Source organism: Glandiceps talaboti, chromosome 1, assembly GCF_964340395.1.
Source record: "Glandiceps talaboti chromosome 1, keGlaTala1.1, whole genome shotgun sequence".
Taxonomy (NCBI): Eukaryota; Metazoa; Hemichordata; class Enteropneusta; family Spengelidae; genus Glandiceps; species Glandiceps talaboti.
In genome coordinates, this window is record NC_135549.1 from 32,654,946 (window position 1) to 32,677,800 (window position 22,855).

At 35.9% G+C, this 22,855-nt stretch overlaps 1 protein-coding gene across 1 annotated transcript in view; it reads right to left on the reverse strand.

Moving 5' to 3' along the window:
- The window catches only part of LOC144437614 (uncharacterized), a 44,836-nt gene extending 23,924 nt beyond the window's left edge, over positions 1 to 20,912 (reverse strand). The window contains exons 1-6 of the mRNA XM_078126595.1: positions 20,815 to 20,912; positions 15,853 to 16,040; positions 15,103 to 15,272; positions 12,499 to 12,680; positions 10,196 to 10,396; positions 3,899 to 4,098 (exon numbers count right to left, since the gene is read on the reverse strand). Coding sequence (XP_077982721.1) covers positions 3,899 to 4,098; positions 10,196 to 10,396; positions 12,499 to 12,680; positions 15,103 to 15,272; positions 15,853 to 15,993 — 894 coding nt within the window. The 5' untranslated portion in view covers positions 15,994 to 16,040; positions 20,815 to 20,912. The remainder of the gene's footprint in view (positions 1 to 3,898; positions 4,099 to 10,195; positions 10,397 to 12,498; positions 12,681 to 15,102; positions 15,273 to 15,852; positions 16,041 to 20,814) is intronic.
- Between the last annotated feature and the right edge of the window lie 1,943 nt (positions 20,913 to 22,855).

Below are 22,855 nucleotides of genomic sequence, written 5' to 3' on the forward strand. Positions count from 1 at the left end.
CACCACTCATCTATATCACATGTACAGTTATAATACCATCACTGAATACCACCACTCATCTATATCACATGTACAGTTATAATACCATCACTGAATATCACCACTCATCTATATCACATGTACAGTTATAATACCATCACTGAATACCCCCACTCATCTATATCACATGTACAGTTATAATACCATCACTGAATACCCCCACTCATCTATATCACGTGTACAGTTATAATACCATCACTGAATACCACCACTCATCTATATCACATGTACAGTTATAATACCATCACTGAATACTATCACTCATCTATATCACATGTACAGTTATAATACCATCACTGAATACCCCCACTCATCTATATCACATGTACAGTTATAATACCATCACTGAATACTATCACTCATCTATATCACATGTACAGTTATAATACCATCACTGAATACCCCCACTCATCTATATCACATGTACAGTTATAATACCATCACTGAATACCACCACTCATCTATATCACATGTACAGTTATAATATCATCACTGAATATCACCACTCATCTATATCACATGTACATAATACCATCACTGAATATCACCACTCATCTATATCACATGTACATAATACCATCACTGAATATCATCACTCATCTATATCACATGTACAGTTATAATACCATCACTGAATACTATCACTCATCTATATCACATGTACAGTTATAATACCATCACTGAATACCACCACTCATCTATATCACATGTACAGTTATAATACCATCACTGAATACCATCACTCATCTATATCACATGTACAGTTATAATACCATCACTGAATATCATCACTCATCTATATCACATGTACAGTTATAATACCATCACTGAATACTATCACTCATCTATATCACATGTACAGTTATAATACCATCACTGAATACCCCCACTCATCTATATCACATGTACAGTTATAATACCATCACTGAATACCATCACTCATCTATATCACATGTACAGTTATAATACCATCACTGAATATCACCACTCATCTATATCACATGTACAGTTATAATACCATCACTGAATATCACCACTCATCTATATCACATGTACAGTTATAATACCATCACTGAATACTATCACTCATCTATATCACATGTACAGTTATAATACCATCACTGAATACCACCACTCATCTATATCACATGTACAGTTATAATACCATCACTGAATACCATCACTCATCTATATCACATGTACAGTTATAATACCATCACTGAATATCACCATTCATCTATATCACATGTACAGTTATAATACCATCACTGAATACCATCACTCATCTATATCACATGTACAGTTATAATACCATCACTGAATACCACCACTCATCTATATCACATGTACAGTTATAATACCATCACTGAATATCACCACTCATCTATATCACATGTACAGTTATAATACCATCACTGAATACCCCCACTCATCTATATCACATGTACAGTTATAATACCATCACTTAATACCCCCACTCATCTATATCACGTGTAGTTATAATACCATCACTGAATATCACCACTCATCTATATCACATGTACAGTTATAATACCATCACTGAATACCACCACTCATCTATATCACATGTACAGTTATAATACCATCACTGAATACCACCACTCATCTATATCACATGTACAGTTATAATACCATCACTGAATACCACCACTCATCTATATCACATGTACAGTTATAATACCATCACTGAATATCACCACTCATCTATATCACATGTACAGTTATAATACCATCACTGAATACTATCACTCATCTATATCACATGTACAGTTATAATACCATCACTGAATACCCCCACTCATCTATATCACATGTACAGTTATAATACCATCACTGAATACTATCACTCATCTATATCACATGTACAGTTATAATACCATCACTGAATACCCCCACTCATCTATATCACATGTACAGTTATAATACCATCACTGAATACCACCACTCATCTATATCACATGTACAGTTATAATACCATCACTGAATACCCCCACTCATCTATATCACATGTACAGTTATAATACCATCACTGAATACCCCCACTCATCTATATCACATGTACAGTTATAATACCATCACTGAATACCCCCACTCATCTATATCACATGTACAGTTATAATACCATCACTGAATACCACCACTCATCTATATCACATGTACAGTTATAATACCATCACTGAATACCACCACTCATCTATATCACATGTACAGTTATAATACCATCACTGAATATCACCACTCATCTATATCACATGTACAGTTATAATACCATCACTGAATACCACCACTCATCTATATCACATGTACAGTTATAATACCATCACTGAATACCACCACTCATCTATATCACATGTACAGTTATAATACCATCACTGAATACCACCACTCATCTATATCACATGTACAGTTATAATACCATCACTGAATACCCCCATTCATCTATATCACATGTACAGTTATAATACCATCACTGAATACCACCACTCATCTATATCACATGTACAGTTATAATACCATCACTGAATACCACCACTCATCTATATCACATGTACAGTTATAATACCATCACTGAATACCACCACTCATCTATATCACATGTACAGTTATAATACCATCACTGAATACCACCACTCATCTATATCACATGTACAGTTATAATACCATCACTGAATACTATCACTCATCTATATCACATGTATAGTTATAATACCATCACTGAATACTATCACTCATCTATATCACATGTACAGTTATAATACCATCACTGAATACCCCCACTCATCTATATCACATGTACAGTTATAATACCATCACTGAATACCCCCACTCATCTATATCACATAACACCATCACTGAATACTATCACTCATCTATATCACATGTACAGTTATAATACCATCACTGAATACTATCACTCATCTATATCACATGTACAGTTATAATACCATCACTGAATACCCCCACTCATCTATATCACATGTACAGTTATAATACCATCACTGAATACCACCACTCATCTATATCACATGTAAAGTTATAATACCATCACTGAATATCACCACTCATCTATATCACATGTACATAATACCATCACTGAATATCACCACTCATCTATATCACATGTACAGTTATAATACCATCACTGAATACCACCACTCATCTATATCACATGTACAGTTATAATACCATCACTGAATACCCCCACTCATCTATATCACATGTACAGTTATAATACCATCACTGAATACCACCACTCATCTATATCACATGTACAGTTATAATACCATCACTGAATACTATCACTCATCTATATCACATGTACAGTTATAATACCATTACTGAATACCCGCACTCATCTATATCACATGCATAGCTGAATCCCACCACTCATCTAAATTATTCATTGACTAGTACATTTGTTATTTTAGCTTGCCTACAATGTATTGATACATTTTAGTATTTGATGTTGTCATGTTATCATCAAAGTACTGAACCTACAATATACATTATACCATGCACAAGACATTTTTGAAAAATTGAATATTTACTCTGGTTGTTCTACATCATGACAATGCATGTCTATGTCACTGGTTCTGCCATTTTTGAAATATGAGTCAAAACATTCAAAACTGCCATTACTTTCCCTAATTTTTCTTTGATATTACTGGCCCTGGTGCAGTTTTTCTTTTGTATAATGTTATTCTCAAATATTTGTCTTTATTCACCTGGAAAATACTCATGACCTCAGGGTTGTCACTATGAGTTGATAGACCCCTTAGGTCACTTGTATTTTTCTTGGCCAAACAAAGAAAAATATTGGGGAAAAACATCCAATTACCTCAATTTCCTCTTCTACATTCTTGTTCTTCTCAGCATCTTTTTTCTCTTGTTCTTCCAACTGTTCAGCTCTTCTTTTCAATTCCCTTTCAACCTCCAAAGCATCCTGAACTTCTTCAATTTCTATGCCTCGATCTCTTTCCTTCTCTTGTAGTATTCGTCTTGCCTTTTCTCTTTCTTCAGCCTCCTTCCTTCCTCGTTCTGAAAATGTATTATTGATTTGTGATAGCTTTATTTCCATTATATTACTATGTTGAGATGTTAATAATTTATGAGTTCAAGATTTAATGCAGTGAACAGTGATTTTTATAACAAAATATGGTTGCCATTTAGATACTGACATGAAGATCAAAGTCGAGGTCAAATCTAATGACATCAGCAGAAAGTTGTTTCTTCTGTGCTTCAAATGTGTTCTGCCATCCTTGAACTTTAGTAATCTTTGAATGATAAAATCATCAATCAATCAATCAATCAATCAATCAATCAATCAATCAATCAATCAATCAATCAATCAATCAAATTTATATAGTGCCAATTTCCAGAGCAATGTTCTGTTCAGTAGCACTGAATGGCTAAAGCACATCATATGCTTTGGTGAACAAATAAGTCTTCAGTTTTGTTTTGAAACAATCCAGGCTGGAGGCTTGGTGAATGTCAAGTGGCAAAGAGTTCCATAGTTTGGGGGGGCAACATATGAGAATGAATGACCTCCATAGGTGACTTGTCTGTAATTTGTTGTTGTAAACAGATTCTTGTTTGTAGAACGTAGAGTGCGACACGGTGTGTATGGCTGGAGAAGATCACAAATGTACTCTGGAGTTAAGCCATGAAGGGTTTTATATGTCAACAGCAAAATTTTAAAATCATAATACATTTGTACTTTCACATGACAAGACATAGCCTAAATGAACATGTATGTATATAATTAAAATAAACATGTCTGAGTTTGTTCCAGTGTTGAAGACATGCATATTGTATACTGATCAGTATGTAAACCAATATGCAAATTACCATGTTAGTTATATGTACATTAATATGCAAATAATTTAATTAGCCAGCATCCTTGCAATCTATACTGGCTGATACACTGATATTATACAGCAGATACTTAATAAAGTTTACATGTATGTTTCTTATGGTTCTGGAGCTGTGACATAAATCATTTGTTTTTACATTAAATATGGCTGCTCTTCAGTCACTCACTAAAACTGATGATTCTAAACACTCACACTGACTACTGCTATTTTGCTAAATGACGAGGTCATGAAACATACTCATAAAATGTCCATGGACACATTAAAAACGACAGCTTGTCAGTCTTCTCCTTAGTTTTACTTTGAGAGTTTGAGAGTATATCCGGCTCCCACTCCTAAACAATGAATATTATGACATCATACATTCAGCAGTCACTTGTCAACAGATGACTAAAACTCAAAGTTGTGAAAACAAGTCATTGAGAATGACATAGTCCCCGCTATAATTGGGTTATCACTACTCTGATCACGCAACAACATTTGTGAACCTAAAACAAACAGACTTAGATATGTTGTGTGTGCTTGTTGGATATGGAATATGCCTCCAACAATAAAGGATTGGTTGGGTATGGGGGATCATATCACGATGAAAATGGAGTCTGAGTTATGGCTTTGGACATGGAAAATTCACAAACAAAATGGCTGCCAGGCAGCCATATTGGATCGTATCACGACGAAAATGGATATGCACAATGTATGTCATAGAACACTGTCCTAATACCAACTTTAAATGAGATCTGTTCAAGCATGTCTGAGTTATGGCTTTGGACATGAAAATTCGAAACAAAATGGCTGCCAGGCAGCCATATTGGATCGTATCACAACGAAGTTGGATATGCACATGTATGTCATAGAACACTGTCCTAATACCAACTTTGAATGAGATCTGTTTAAGCATGTCTGAGTTATGGCTTTGGACATGGAAAATTCACAAACAAAATGGCTGGCAGGCAGCCATATTGGATTGTATCACGACGAAAATGGATATACACATGTATGTCATAGAACACTGTCCTAATACCAACTTTGAATGAGATCTGTTCAAGCATGTCTGAGTTATGGCTTTGGACATGAAAATTCACAAATAAAATGGCTGCTAGGCGGCCATATTGGATCGTATCATGACAACAATGAATATGCACATGTATGTCATAGAACACTGTCCTAATACCAACTTTGAATGAGATCTGTTCAAGCATGTCTGAGTTATGGCTCAAGACAGGGAAAATTCGCAAACAAAATGGTTGCTAGGCGGCCATATTGGATCGTATCATAAAACAAATTGACGTGCATATGTATGCCATAGTATGTTGCCCCTGTACCAAGTTTGAAAAAAATCGGTCCAGGCATCTCCAAGAAACAGTTGCGGACGGACGCACGCACGGACGCATGGGCAGACGGACGGACGCACGGAACCGAATCCATAAGTCCCCAATCCGGACTTCGTCCGCGGGGACTAAAAATGCACTGCTACTAGTTGCAATAGACACAGTAAACAAAAAGATTACAATGTACACATCTTCACCCAATCTTTACCGGTGTTTACCCACAAAGGTATGATCATCTGACTGTACATGTAGTCTATGGGTGGATATATTACTGTACAGAAATTTGATATCATTCCCTTATGTTTGAAATAGGCAAAATAAATAAAACTGTTGACTTAACACATATAGTTGTAATTTGGTTACTGTCACTGACCGTTATTTTCTGATTTTATCATTTGCTGACAGGAACACTAAGTTTGTGGTACAATGGCATCTATGTGTTTTTTATCCCACTCACACATGTCACCTTTCCAAAGGCTCAGAAAACTTCCAAGAAGACATAATGTGCTATAAATTCATAATGATTGCATGTAAATAACACTGTGTATTTCCAAAGTATCACTGAAAAGTAGGACTTAACTCATTAATTTATATGAAAATGACATCAAAGAAGACGGTTGATTTTATTACCAGCAGTAAAACTATAAGGGAATTATAATCTACATGTCTACTTGAAATTTTTGAAATTCAAGGATTAAAAGAATGCTTTCTAGTGTTATTTTAACATGTAAAAGGTGATAACAATACCCTCTCCTGATCACAATTGAAATTTTAATTCAGAAAAAAGCCATCATGAACAATTTTCAAAGTATATTGTTGCATGCCATACCATTTAAAATTAATTTATCATTATGACATATTACAGTATTCAAGGTCAGCATTCTTTCATTTGATTTAATGGTTAGTATTTTGTTATGTTTCAGTCAGTAGTCACGGTATCAATTCCACTTGGCTCCCTCAAACTTCAATTCAACTTTTATTGCCTACATTCCAATTTTACCGGTACTTATTATGTTGCACTTGTGAACATTTGTTCAGGGGAGGGGGTTTGACCTAAACGAACGACGTTCATTTGTTGAGCTTGTGAGACATTATGCAATCGTCCCTTAAGTTATAGCAATAGTTTCATACTACTGAGATGGGTGTGAGTTACAGCAATTATAGTTTCATACTACTGAGATGGGTGTGAGTTACAGCAATGCCAATAGTTTCATACTATTGAGATGGGTGTGAGTTACAACAATGCCAATAGTTTCATACTACTGAGATGGGTGTGAGTTACAGCAATGCCAATAGTTTCATACTACTGAGATGGGTGTGAGTTACAGCAATGCCAATAGTTTCATACTACTGAGATGGGTGTGAGTTACAGCAATGCCAATAGTTTCATACTACTGAGATGGGAGTGAGTTACAGCAATGCCAATAGTTTCATACTGCTGAGATGGGTGTGAGTTACAGCAATGCCAATAGTCTCATACTGCTGAGATGGGTGTGAGTTACAACAATGCCAATAGTTTCATACTACTGAGATGGGTGTGAGTTACAGCAATTATAGTTTCATACTACTGAGATGGGTGTGAGTTACAGCAATGCCAATAGTTTCATACTACTGAGATGGGTGTGAGTTACAGCAATGCCAATAGTTTCATACTACTGAGATGGGTGTGAGTTACAGCAATGCCAATAGTTTCATACTACTGAGATGGGAGTGAGTTACAGCAATGCCAATAGTTTCATACTACTGAGATGGGTGTGAGTTACAGCAATTATAGTTTCATACTACTGAGATGGGTGTGAGTTACAGCAATGCCAATAGTTTCATACTACTGAGATGGGTGTGAGTTACAGCAATGCCAATAGTTTCATACTACTGAGATGGGTGTGAGTTACAGCAATGCCAATAGTTTCATACTACTGAGATGGGTGTGAGTTACAGCAATTATAGTTTCATACTACTGAGATGGGTGTGGGTTACAGCAATGCCAATAGTTTCATACTACTGAGATGGGAGTGAGTTACAGCAATGCCAATAGTTTCATACTACTGAGATGGGTGTGAGTTACAGCAATTATAGTTTCATACTACTGAGATGGGTGTGAGTTACAGCAATGCCAATAGTTTCATACTACTGAGATGGGTGTGGGTTATAGCAATGCCAATAGTTTCATACTACTGAGAAGAGTGTGAGTTACAGCAATGCCAATAGTTTCATACTACTGAGATGGGTGTGAGTTACAGCAATTATAGTTTCATACTACTGAGATGGGTGTGAGTTACAGCAATGCCAATAGTTTCGTACTACTGAGATGGGTGTGAGTTACAGCAATTATAGTTTCATACTACTGAGATGGGTGTGAGTTACAGCAATGCCAATAGTTTCGTACTACTGAGATGGGTGTGAGTTACAGCAATTATAGTTTCATACTACTGAGATGGGTGTGAGTTACAGCAATGCCAATAGTTTCATACTACTGAGATGGGTGTGAGTTACAGCAATGCCAATAGTTTCATACTACTGAGATGGGTGTGAGTTACAGCAATGCCAATAGTTTCATACTACTGAGAAGAGTGTGAGTTACAGCAATGCCAATAGTTTCATACTACTGAGATGGGTGTGAGTTACAGCAATGCCAATAGTTTCATACTACTGAGATGGGTGTGGGTTATAGCAATGCCAATAGTTTCATACTACTGAGAAGAGTGTGAGTTACAGCAATGCCAATAGTTTCATACTACTGAGATGGGTGTGGGTTACAGCAATGCCAATAGTTTCATACTACTGAGATGGGTGTGAGTTACAACAATGCCAATAGTTTCATACTACTGAGATGGGTGTGAGTTACAACAATGCCAATAGTTTCATACTGCTGAGATGGATGTGAGTTACAACAATGCCAATAGTTTCATACTACTGAGAAGAGTGTGAGTTACAGCAATGCCAATAGTTTCATACTACTGAGATGGGTGTGGGTTACAGCAATGCCAATAGTTTCATACTACTGAGATGGGTGTGAGTTACAACAATGCCAATAGTTTCATACTACTGAGAAGAGTGTGAGTTACAGCAATGCCAATAGTTTCGTACTACTGAGATGGGTGTGAGTTACAGCAATGCCAATAGTTTCATACTACTGAGATGGGAGTGAGTTACAGCAATGCCAATAGTTTCATACTACTGAGATGGGAGTGAGTTACAGCAATGCCAATAGTTTCATACTACTGAGATGGGTGTGAGTTACAGCAATGCCAATAGTTTCATACTACTGAGATGGGTGTGAGTTACAGCAATGCCAATAGTTTCATACTACTGAGATGGGTGTGAGTTACAGCAATGCCAATAGTTTCATACTACTGAGATGGGTGTGAGTTACAGCAATGCCAATAGTTTCATACTACTGAGATGGGTGTGAGTTACAACAATGCCAATAGTTTCATACTACTGAGATGGGTGTGAGTTACAGCAATGCCAATAGTTTCATACTACTACGGCAGGGTTTTCATTAGAAGCTGGTAGCCGGAGAACGTACCCGCCTACTCTTGTCATTTCTCCACCTACTTCTACCTAGATGTTCATAGAAATGATGTGAAATTTGGTGAAAGTCAATTTTGTAATGGTGGGAATAATTTTCAAAATGGTTTACAAATGAAATTAAGTTTTGAATGAGAAAGTGGGTCCATTCCAGATTAAAAGCATCCAGTTCTAGAAAGTTTACTCCATTCATATAAACTGGCTACGTAGGCCACACATTCTAAGAGCTATTGTCCTATCAGGAAGGGTTAGATCTATAATTTTTGTGTTGTCATTGGCTATTCTCTCAAGTCACTGTCTGTCAGAGGCTGTTATTTGTTAACTGACTATTCAGTCTGTAAATGATCTTTTCTATTTGTTCTTTTCTATTATTGTTGTCCAATATTAAAAATTCAGTTGTCTTACCTTCTTCCTCTTGCAATCTTATGAGTTCCATTTTTTCTTTTTTCTTTTTTTCATCTTCTTCCTTTCTCCTTTTACCCTCCTCTTCTTTTTGTCTTCTTATAGCTTCTTCTTGTTCTTTTCTTTCTTCTTCAAGACGTTTCCTGGCAATCTCTTTAGCTCTCTCTTCTCCTTCTTTCCTTTCCCTTACTTTTCTGGCTTTTTCTACAATGATAAATAGTACAGTGTAATAACTAAGCTAAGGTACTTTGAATTATATACCTTTTCAAACATTTTCCAACAACTTTATGCATTACTGTGATACAGATATCACATTGATACATCTCACATGAATAAATTAGGAAAATGCCAAAACATGAGACTGTCAGTGGTCTGTGGATGAAAACCAAAATGTCTTTTATGTATTTTACCAAAAACTTAGACAGTGGTCTGTGGATGAATCCCACTGTACCAAAAATAGCACCGATGGCATTGTAGCACAACTGTATTTGTCTGTTGCTATGGGCATGATCTTGTTGCTATGGATATTTGCATACATTTCTGGAATCTTTTTTCACTTACCTACCCATCCCTGTTGTTATCTTCATATTGTAATATGCATGGTCATTTATTAACTTGCCTACCCTTCCCACTTTTCATCTTTACAATATAAACCATCATTTAGCTGTTGCTAAGGGTGTGGTCCTGTTGCTAGGCATATTTGCATACATTTTTCAAGCTTTATTCACATACCTACCCATCCCTGTTGTTATCAAATTGTATAGTAATATGCATCATCATTCCACTGTTACTAAACGGCGTGGTCATGGTTGCTAGGGTCAATTGTGTCAAAACGTGTTCAACAGTAGCTGCAGACTAATACCTATAGAAACATCCCCACCACATTTCAAGCCCATTCACTACACAGTTTCAAGATATGTTTGGTTTTTTTTTACCAAAATTTAGATTTTGTTTACCTAACTTTCATATTGCTGATAGGATCATCATGTTGTGAATACAACTTTTAATCCCACTGTACCAAAAATAGCACCGATGGCATTGTAGCACAACTGTATTTGTCTGTTGCTATGGGCATGATCTTGTTGCTATGGATATTTGCATACATTTCTGGAATCTTTTTTCACTTACCTACCCATCCCTGTTGTTATCTTCATATTGTAATATGCATGGTCATTTATTAACTTGCCTACCCTTCCCACTTTTCATCTTTACAATATAAACCATCATTTAGCTGTTGCTAAGGGTGTGGTCCTGTTGCTAGGCATATTTGCATACATTTTTCAAGCTTTATTCACATACCTACCCATCCCTGTTGTTATCAAATTGTATAGTAATATGCATCATCATTCCACTGTTACTAAACGGCGTGGTCATGGTTGCTAGGGTCAATTGTGTCAAAACGTGTTCAACAGTAGCTGCAGACTAATACCTATAGAAACATCCCCACCACATTTCAAGCCCATTCACTACACAGTTTCAAGATATGTTTGGTTTTTTTTTACCAAAATTTAGATTTTGTTTACCTAACTTTCATATTGCTGATAGGATCATCATGTTGTGAATACAACTTTTATTTATACATTCTCAGATGCACCCCCTCATTAAATTTCAGGCCAATCTGTTCAGTAGTTTTGGAATTATACATTTTTGACCAAAAAAGACATTTTTAGACATAATTTGCATATCACTGATGAGATCATGTTATGAACAATTCTTAATCTAAACAGCACTGAGAACATTCCCATCAAATTTCAACCCAATCGGCTCAATAATTTTGGAACTATAGATTTGAACCAAAAAGACACATTTAGCCCTAATTTGCATATCACTCATGGGACCATCATGTCATAAACAATTCTTGCTATAAACACCCTGAATGTTCCAACCAATTTCAGCCTAATCTGCTCAGTGGTTTTGGAATTAAAGATTTTTTATCAAAAAGACACATTTTAATTTTTAGCCCTAATTTGCATATCACTGATGAGATCATATCAAGAACACATCTTAATCTTCACATCCCTTAGAACATTCCCACTAAATCTCAACTCTTTGACTTGAAGTTGTTTACACACACACACACACACACACACACACACACACACACACACACACACAGACACACACACACATATACATACACACACACACACATACACACACACACACACACACACACACACACACACACACACACACACACACACACACACACACACACACACACACACCATGCCTATAGTACACTGAACCTCAGGTCAGTTGTGCTAAAAAGTGAGACAGTAGTCTGTGAATAAAACCCACTTTACCTTCTCTTTCTCTCTCTTCTTCCAGTTTTTCTAATTCAACTTCTTCTCTACTTGGAATGTTACATAGATCTACTTCAATTTCAGCAAATGAAATTCTACTACCTGGTACAGGACGAGTCCGCACAAATCTCTCCCACTTCCTCCGTGAAAAAAGATTTCCATGTACAGCCTCCATCATAAATCTATGGTATTATAAAGATAAATAACTGTACAGCCTCCATCATAAATCTACGGTATTATAACGATAAACATCTGTACAGCCTCCATCATAAATCTATGGTATTATGAAGATAAACATATCTACAGCCGCCATCATAAATGTATAGTATTATAAAGATAAACAACTGTACAGCCTCCATCATAAATCTATGGTATTATAAAGATATTATCTTTATAATACAGTCATCATACAATGTAGATAACAAGCCCCTTATGATCATGACATTCATCACAGATGACATAGTCCCCACTGTTTGGGAGCTGTTGATCCCTGTTTGGATTGAAACACTTCTAGTCTGTGATAGGTGCAATCACGATGGCAAACTGACATGCATATGTACCTAATAGTACACTGCCCTTATACCAAGATTGAATGAAATTGATCTGCTCAGACGTGTCTGCCAAATGGCTCTAGACATGAACAAATCATAACAGAATTGCTGCCTAGCAGTCCTGTTGGATCATATCATGACACAAGTTGATACACATAATTATATACATCATAGTACATTGTCTTTAATTATATTATAGCATTACCAATTCCAGTGAATTTTGTGACGTCATCGCTGTACATTATTACTGATAATGTACTCCGTTATTGGGCATCGCGGCCCCGGAACGATCATAACAATACAAGCTTATTTGTTTTGTTTCTTCATATGACTAGGTATCTTTTCGAAATGTATGTTGTTACTTATGGTTGTCATTTCCACTGTTTAAAAATACAAAGCATTCATGAAACAAATTTGTGTTCACAGCAGTTCATTGAAGTGTATATGTGTGTGTACGTGTACGTACGTGTGTCGCTATGATTAGTATTCAGCTTCCGGGCCGAACATGGCAGACGATGTTCAGCGCTGTGTATATTATACGTTGTTTTGCGTTTCTCGGTCTACAAATTCACTGGAATTGGCAAAACTATAAAATAATAACAATAATGTATGCCCTCCCAGTCCATAATGGACTCAAGCAAACTTTGCACTCCATAATGGGCTCGGCTGTCGCCTCGCCCATTATGTCGTTCAAAGTTTGCTTTCGTCCTTTATGGGCTGGGAGGGCGTACATTATTGTTTAAATAAAGATTTATTGGAAATTGTTCATGCATGTCTGTGTAATGGTCCCAAACATGGAAAAAATCCTAACAAAATATTCAAAGCCATTATGTAGACATGCCTGAACAGATCTCATTCAAAGTTGGTATAAGGGCAATGTCAAATCATGACAAATATTTGCCCAGTGGCTATATTGGATCGTATCGTGACACAAATTGATATGCATGTGAAGATTATAGTACAATATATATTCTTGTATCCAGTTTCAAGGGAATCGGTCAAAAAAGACACGGCCACCCAGTGGTCATGTTGAATCATATCGTGACACAAGTTGACATACATATAATATACATCATAGTACATTGTCTTTGTGTAAAATTTTGATGGAAATTGTTCATGTTCACCCAGTGGTTATATTAGATCGTATCATCACACAAGTTGATTTGCATATGAAGAATATGGTACAATATATATCCCTGTACCTACACCATGTAGTTTGAAGGGAATCAGTTCAGACACATCAAAGTAATGGCTATGGACATGAAAAAATGGTAACAAAATGGCCACCTGGCAGCCATATTGGATCATATCGAGACATAAATTGACATGTATATGTATGCCATAGTGTGTTGACCTTGTACCAAGTTTGATAGAAATCGGTTCAGTCATGTCCAAGTAATGGTTCTGGACATGAAAAAATTGTTTTAAAAAGTGGCCGCCCGGTGGCCATATTGGATCATATGACATAAATTCACATGCATATGTATGTAATAGAACACTGTCCTTATACCAACTTTGAATGAGATCTGTTCAAGCATGTCTGCATAATGGCTTTGAACATGAAAGATTCGTAACAAATGGCTGTCTAGCGACCATATTGGATTGTATCACAAAATAAATTGACATGCATATACATTTGTATATGCCATGTACATACTAGTATGTAGTGTATTGTCCTTGTACCAAGTTTGAGAGAAATCGGTCCAGTCATTTCCAAGAAATGGCTCTGGATGCACGCATGCACACATGGATGGACACATGGACGGAATTTATACCCTGCTTGTTCTATGTCATGACAACATATGTTTTCATCAGTCATTCTGCTGCTTGTTATGCATTCCTTTGATTTTTCTTTGATATTACTGGTAGTGGTATAATTATCTTACTCTCCAATATTTTTCTTTGGCCAGAAAATACTCTTGACAAAAGGGTCACTTGTATTTTTCTTGGATTAACTTAGAAAATATTGGGAAATAACACCTAAATATGACATGAATTATAATATTTGCAATGTCTCATTGAGTTGTGCAGTGATAAAAGCTGATATAGTTACCTTGCTTGGTCTTCAGTGATGGTATCTTTTTGTTCTCTGTCCAGCAGAGAAAACTCCCATCTAAAATCCTGAACCAGATAAAACCTACGATCCATTTCCTGCAGGACACCTAACAGTTCACTTGGATCACAGCTATCACTCACACATGTATATAGCATTGCTGCATGTACCTGTAAAATGTAAGTATTCTATCTAACAGTTCACTTGGATCACAGCTATCACTCACACATGTATATAGCATTACTGCATGTACCTGTAAAATGTAAGTATTCTATCTAACAGTTCACTTGGATCACAGCTATCACTCACACATGTACATTGTATATAGCATTACTGCATATACCTGTACCTGTAAAATACAAGGATTCCTATCAAGACACACTCTAACACAACTACACCAGGCAAAACCACACTCACTGTTGGTACAGCCAATTACAGTAAAATGTCTCTATCTATTCAGTAAATGTACAAACATTGCTGAGCATTATTTTTTGTACACAGATGGGGTACCAACACATTTACATGTACACAAAACCGAGTGATGTGCATACATGTATGTTGACTACAGCATCTGACATTTGCTGCAGGACACTATGTAGTAATTACATTTTTATGTAATTGTTGAACTGACATCATTTCCTTAGTATACAATCATGTACTTGTGGGTTTTTTTCATTTGCTCAATGGATCACTGTTGAAAATAGGAATTTAACTGATTTTACACCTGGTTCCTACATGCACAGACCTTACCTGTGATATACTAATTCCTCCTGGTCTTATGCTCTCATGCAAAGCTTGTAGTTCAAAGTCTGTTAACTCTCCTTTCATACCATAATCATACTGTTGAAATATCTGATGTAGAACTGATTGTCTCTTCTGTAATTCCCCCATCTTGTCCTACTGTAATGTTGTAAATGGGATTTCATTGGACGGAAACACTGAAATGTTAAGGTATACAAAAAAATGAAATAATGTGATTTCATTGGATGGATGTACTGATATGTCACACATTGAATAAATATATGTGATTTCATTGGATGAATGTACTGATATGTCACACATTGTTTAAATATAAATGTGATTTCATTGGATGGATGTACTGATATGTCACACATTGTTTAAATAATGTGATTTCATTGGATGGATGTACTGATATGTCACACATTGTTTAAATAATGTGATTTCATTGGATGACTGTCATACTTACGTGATTTCATTCGATGGATGCACTGGAATGTCACATATTGTTTAAAATAATGACATTTCATTGGACGAATATATTGGAATGTCACACAAAGTTGAAATAAAGTGATTTCATTGGATCACGATGGATGCACTAAATAAACAAGTACATGTATTTGTAGTATTAGGTCCAAATAATTAGATACTGCAAAGTCAACCTGTTTTAAATTGTCAAAACTGTTTACAGTAGTTATGAATAATAAAACATCTTAAATAACCATTTGAAGCGATGTACAGTTTGGTTGTAGAAAATAGGACCACACACCATGAGATGCAATATTTATATCTCATCAATAAGGAAGATAGAACCTTATGCAATAAACAAGAACTAAACAGCAATGTACATGTAAATGGTCATTTTATATACAAAAGTTGTTTTGTACATTTTCAAAAAATCTTTTTGTCTTTTGACAATGGTTGGAGCGATGGAAGATTATTTCATACATTGGAAATCATGGTTATTTTCATGGTATTACTAAATTTGCGCTTAGAATTATGAACTGCAAAATACAAATATACAAGGCTTCCTAGAAGACACACTCTCCGTCAAATACTTTACTGCTGTGCGAGATGAAATTAATTTTTTTTGTGAAAGTTTTACTTGGATGGTACAAGTACATGTACACGTAAACATAAGGGTCAAATATAAAGATACCATACCAACAGAAAGGTCATGTCTGATAATAACGGCAATGGCATTGTAACACAACAGTACATACATGTACACATGTACAACTGATCCATCCTTTTGATATAATACCTTTGCTATATACGCCATCATTTTACTGTTGTGAGGTTAATATCTTATTAAGATGCTGGGTGACAATTTTTAGCATCTTTATCCACTTGCCTAACCATGATCTCTATTGTTATCTTTGTAATATCTATCATTTCACTGTTACTACACTTGTGTCACTCTTGTCACTAGTCATCTATGTCCTGCTTTTCCTGACAACACTATATGCCACTGACAGGCATGATTGTGTTAAACTTACATGTACCTCAAGTTGATACATGTACATGTATGTTATGTGTTTTAGCAAAAATACACACTAGTTGCCTTTGGAAATAATTGCTCCAGCACATCAACTTATGTGTATCATGTGTACATCATGTATATAATAATGATTCATATTTATTCCCAACAAGCCTAAAAGAGCTTACACATGTAGGTGTATACCCACCCATCATATAGACCTATCTATGATGAACATACAAAAGGAACCATACTACAGTATGTCCAAACTCAAGCATACAAACTGTAACGCACAATTCCGTAGCTGTTTGAGACATTTGATATATCGGTATATAACGTTTGAATATTATGATAGAAATCTTATATTAGTAAAGTATTACCCAGCAAGACAAAGTACATTGTAATGTGTCACAGTCAGCTTTGACCACAGAGGTTAAACCTCCAAGCTTTGACCTAGATTTGCAGCCACCTCAAGTCATCATTCATTAGTAATACACACTGTAAACCTCCAAGCTTTGACCTAGATTTGCAGCCACCTCAAGTCATCATTCATTAGTAATACACACTGTAAACCTCCAAGCTTTGACCTATAGATTTGCAGCCACCTCAAGTCATCATTCATTAGTAATACACACTATAAACCTCCAAGCTTTAACCTATATTTGCAGCCAACTCAAGTCATCATTCATTAGTAATACACACTGTAAACCTCCAAGCTTTGACCTAGATTTGCAGCCAACTCAAGTCATCATTCATTAGTAATACACACTGTAAACCTCCAAGCTTTGACCTATAGATTTGCAGCCACCTCAAGTCATCATTCATTAGTAATACACACTATAAACCTCCAAGCTTTAACCTATATTTGCAGCCAACTCAAGTCATCATTCATTAGTAATACACACTGTAAACCTCCAAGCTTTGACCTAGATTTGCAGCCAACTCAAGTCATCATTCATTAGTAATACACAATGTAAACCTCCAAGCTTTGACCTAGATTTACAGCCACCTCAAGTCATCATTCATTAGTAATACACACTGTAAACCTCCAAGCTTTGACCTAGATTTGCAGCCACCTCAAGTCATCATTCATTAGTAATACACACTGTAAACCTCCAAGCTTTAACCTATAGATTTGCAGCCACCTCAAGTCATCATTCATTAGTAATACACACTGTAAACCTCCAAGCTTTGACCTAGATTTGCAGCCACCTCAAGTCATCATTCATTAGTAATACACACTGTAAACCTCCAAGCTTTGACCTAGATTTGCAGCCACCTCAAGTCATCATTCATTAGTAATACACACTGTAAACCTACATATTTTCACGATTAGAAAATGTTGTCAGTCTTCAATAGTCTTCAGCTAGTTCTCAAAAACTAAATTTAATTATTACTAGACTAGTTCATCTACAAGAAGGCATTTTAGTAACTATTTATTTTGGCGTTTTTGTTTTCTAGCGAAATTTGCAAATATAACTGTCCCGGTATACACTACATTTCAACAGGTTTATGCATTAGATATGACAGGGCACTTATTTCCAATACTAACCAGCACGATTTACATGTATACATGTGTATGCCTATTAAAAACTGCACACATGTACATGACATAAATTCATAAGAATTACATGTAAGACTGAGGCTGTGACCAGCCGGCACCACAGGCACTTGTTTCCCAAGATACATGTATGTTCCTGAATACAATAAGATATCGATAATATTGAGATATTTGGCAAATAATATATGAAATGGGTAAAATAATATTGGTTTCTAGGATTGCGGAAGACTACACATTGTGTATATAATTATTTCACGCTGCGTGGACTTACACAATCCTAGAAACCTGTGACGGTGTTATTTAAATTTTCATTTGAGAAGTACATTTGTATCTCAATACCATCGCTATCTTATTGTATTCTGAAATGTATCTAGGGAAACAACTACCTGTGACCGGCGACTGTCAAAGGCATAATCTGTTGAGAACAAAGATTGTATTGGTGATACATCGATGTTCACACTGGAAAACAAGACTAGATCCTGACTCTGGGGAGAATGATGCATGCGTTGTAAGGGACATCAACTTCCTGTCTGCAAGCAGCACTGGCATAGACATTGGTGCGATCTCCAGCATCTATGCACAGACTATGTACATGTACCACAGTCACTTGTGAACTCATATTCCATTCCAAGATGGTGATATGCTAGTCTAGGATGATCATAATACAAAATAATAATGTTATTATACGTATTTACGATAGTCAAAAATATCGTTATGGGTCCATTTCTCTCTTATCTAAATCGTAACGGTATTTTTTAAATACCGTACATGTACATACCTATAATAACGTCATTATTTTGTATTATGATCATCCTAGACCAGAATGTCAGTTATCACCATCCTGGTATGGTTGAGAACAACGCGTCTACGAGAGAACAACACGTTAACAGTTGTACAACACTATTGTAGTAGCACTGACGCGTACACTGTTCCCCATGTTTCTGTTCCTAAACTTGCTAAAGCTATTTTGCTCACGCTGACAGTATAGTGTACCATCAATATTTCAATATACTGGCCAGTTTAACAATAAGTATACAATAGACACTGTGGAAAGATAAACAACAAGGCGGAGCCGCATTGTTTATCATTCCACTGGTGTCTATTGTACTTATGCCCAATAACTTCACAGGATAGTAGGATTAGTCCAGCTCACCCTTGCTAGACTAGATTAAGATAAAGTACACACTGTGTCACCCCTTGCCAGGCTAGATGATGATAATACTGAGATAAAAGTGTACACATTCGGATGGGGACACACACAGCATGCAGTGTTCAACGAGACGTGTCTTATATTATAGTGTAGCTCATATGAAGATATGTGTAAAATTCGTTTTTTAAATGTTTACCGTTTCTTTTGAATGGTAATGTGCCCTTCATCCTTAAACCCTTACTGTGCAGTCACTACTCCATTCATGGTACAGTAGTATGACTTATTTTTAATACTACTCGCCACAACTATTTTTGGCAAACTATTTTGGTCCGGGCCTTACATTTCATTCTTGAGACCATGGACGCTTCCCCTATACATGTACTTCCATGTGAAGGCATATGGTTTCTGACTTTGCTGGACTGGTTTTACTTGAACTACAAAGGTCAACCCAATTCACACCTTCTAAATCCCCCTTTTAATTGTCTTACACTATCCAATACTGATAAGACTTCAGCAGCAACTCAGACAAGGAGTTGGTTATAATCCGCTACACAAACTTTAATATTAGCTCCGGTAGAGGACTGCTAATCCCGTACATGTCAACAATGTGTCAACATTGATGCAACAAACTTTAGGTGTTTTTTTTAGATGAATACCTTTACCCGTTGCACACTGATTTAGTTTTTTATAAATTACCTTTACCTGGACTGAACTCCGTCGAACATAAGACGAACGAATCGTTCTACTCAATATATGCTTTCAAGAAATCGAATGAGTTCTTACCTGGGAGGGCTAGTGATGATTTCACGGAGTCGTACACTTACTAGTTACCATGATTGTCGATATCACCACTGGCAGGTATTTACGTTGCTGACGACAGTGACGTCAAGAAATAGTTTACATTTTCAGACTGTCCTTTCGACAAAACCAGTGATTTCGACTGTGGTGATTTTGTTTATTTTTTGCTTTATTCTTTAAAAAGTCGATATCTAAATTGATTATGATACATTTGAAATACTGACCGTTAATCGCAATTTTCTGTGATTCGTCTGCGGTTACTGTGACGAAAATCGGTTCTATTCATAAAGTGACTAACTGGTCGATACACCGAATACTAGTACCTTCCCTCTCCAGAGAGCGTCGTGGAGGGCTCCCTACTGTCGCCGCCAAGATATATATATCTTCTTTATTACCTACTTATTAAATTTACATTTGTAGATAAAATAAATAATACATTTTTGATGTAGGTAAAAGGAGACCAGAAAATAGCTACTTGCTAATCAAGTCTGTCTCCTTAGACACTGTAAATAACATTTATAATAAATACATGACAAAATATAAAGAGGGCAGTGAAAACAAAACTAAATATCTATGAAAATATGTACATTATACATCAACATGGGTTAAAGTATATTCATATCAGGTGAAGAAAATCTTTTAGTGAGTTACGAAAAACATTCCTTGATGATTTGGACCTAACATTAAGAGGTAAGTTGTTCCAGTGTATAGCTCCTGTGTATGACATTGCAAATTTACCTATTTCAGTGTTTATCCTTGGAATTGAAATATTGCCCTTAATTTTGTAGCGTGTATTATAATAGTGAGTGGGAAATGAACAATATTGTGTGAAATGATGTGGCAAGTTACCGTTGAGCAGGTCGTACATAAAAGTGCAAATTTGAAGTTTATGTTGGTTAAATATATTTAGAATGTGTAACTGATTGAATAGTTGATTGGAGCCTACAGTACGATCACTGGAAGTTATAGCTCTGGCTGCCATTTTTTGAGAAGTGAGGATACAGGTCAAATGTGATCGGTATGTAGAGCCCCAGACCTCAAGGCCATAAGTTATATGTGGTTGTATGAAAGTTTTGTAAATTAATAAGAGAATACTTTGTGGTATAAACTGACTCAGTCGAAAGATAATGCCAACTTTTTTCCTGACAATAGAGTTCACTTTGTGTGCATGTTTGGTCCAGTTAAGATTTTTGTCTAAGATGACACCAACAAAACAAGTTTCATCAACTTCATCAATTTCCTTGTTGTTGATGTGTAGACTTCCACAAAGAGCAACTTTTCTTTTGTTTGTTCGAAAAACAATGTAATTTGTTTTGAGATGGTTAATAGTGAGTTTGTTTGCATTACACCATGTTACAACTTTACTAAAATGTACATCAACCATGTTTAAATTTATATTGTGACTGCTGCTATCAAAAGTATGAAAAAGATTGGTATCGTCTGCAAACAACCTAAAATTGAAAAAAGTAGAAGAACGAAAAATGTCATTGATAAAAATTAGGAAAAGAGTAGGTCCCAAAACAGACCCTTGAGGTACACCACATTTAATATCAAGGCTTGATGACTTATTGCCATATGCAGAGACAAATTGGGATCTATTATGCAAATAATCAGTAAACCAATGTAATGGCAGTCCTCTAATACCATAGTGTGCCATTTTAGACAAAAGAATGTGATGGTTAATTGTGTCAAAGGCCTTGGAGAAGTCAAGAAATATGCCAAGTGTAACTTTGCCTGCATCTATTTGATGTAAAATATGGTCTATAAGATTGATAAGAGAGAGTTTTGTGCTGTAATTTTTCCTAAATGCATACTGGTGTTCATAAAGAATATTCTGATTTTCCAAAAAACTAGTTAGTCGAGTGTTAACAATTTGTTCTACGACTTTACTTAAAAGGGGCAGAATTGAATTACCTGGGTCATCAGTAGCACCTTTCTTATAAATAGGGGATACTTTGGCTAATTTGAATACTTTGGGAAAGACACTAGACATAAATGATAAGTTAAAAATGTAGGCCAGTGGTTT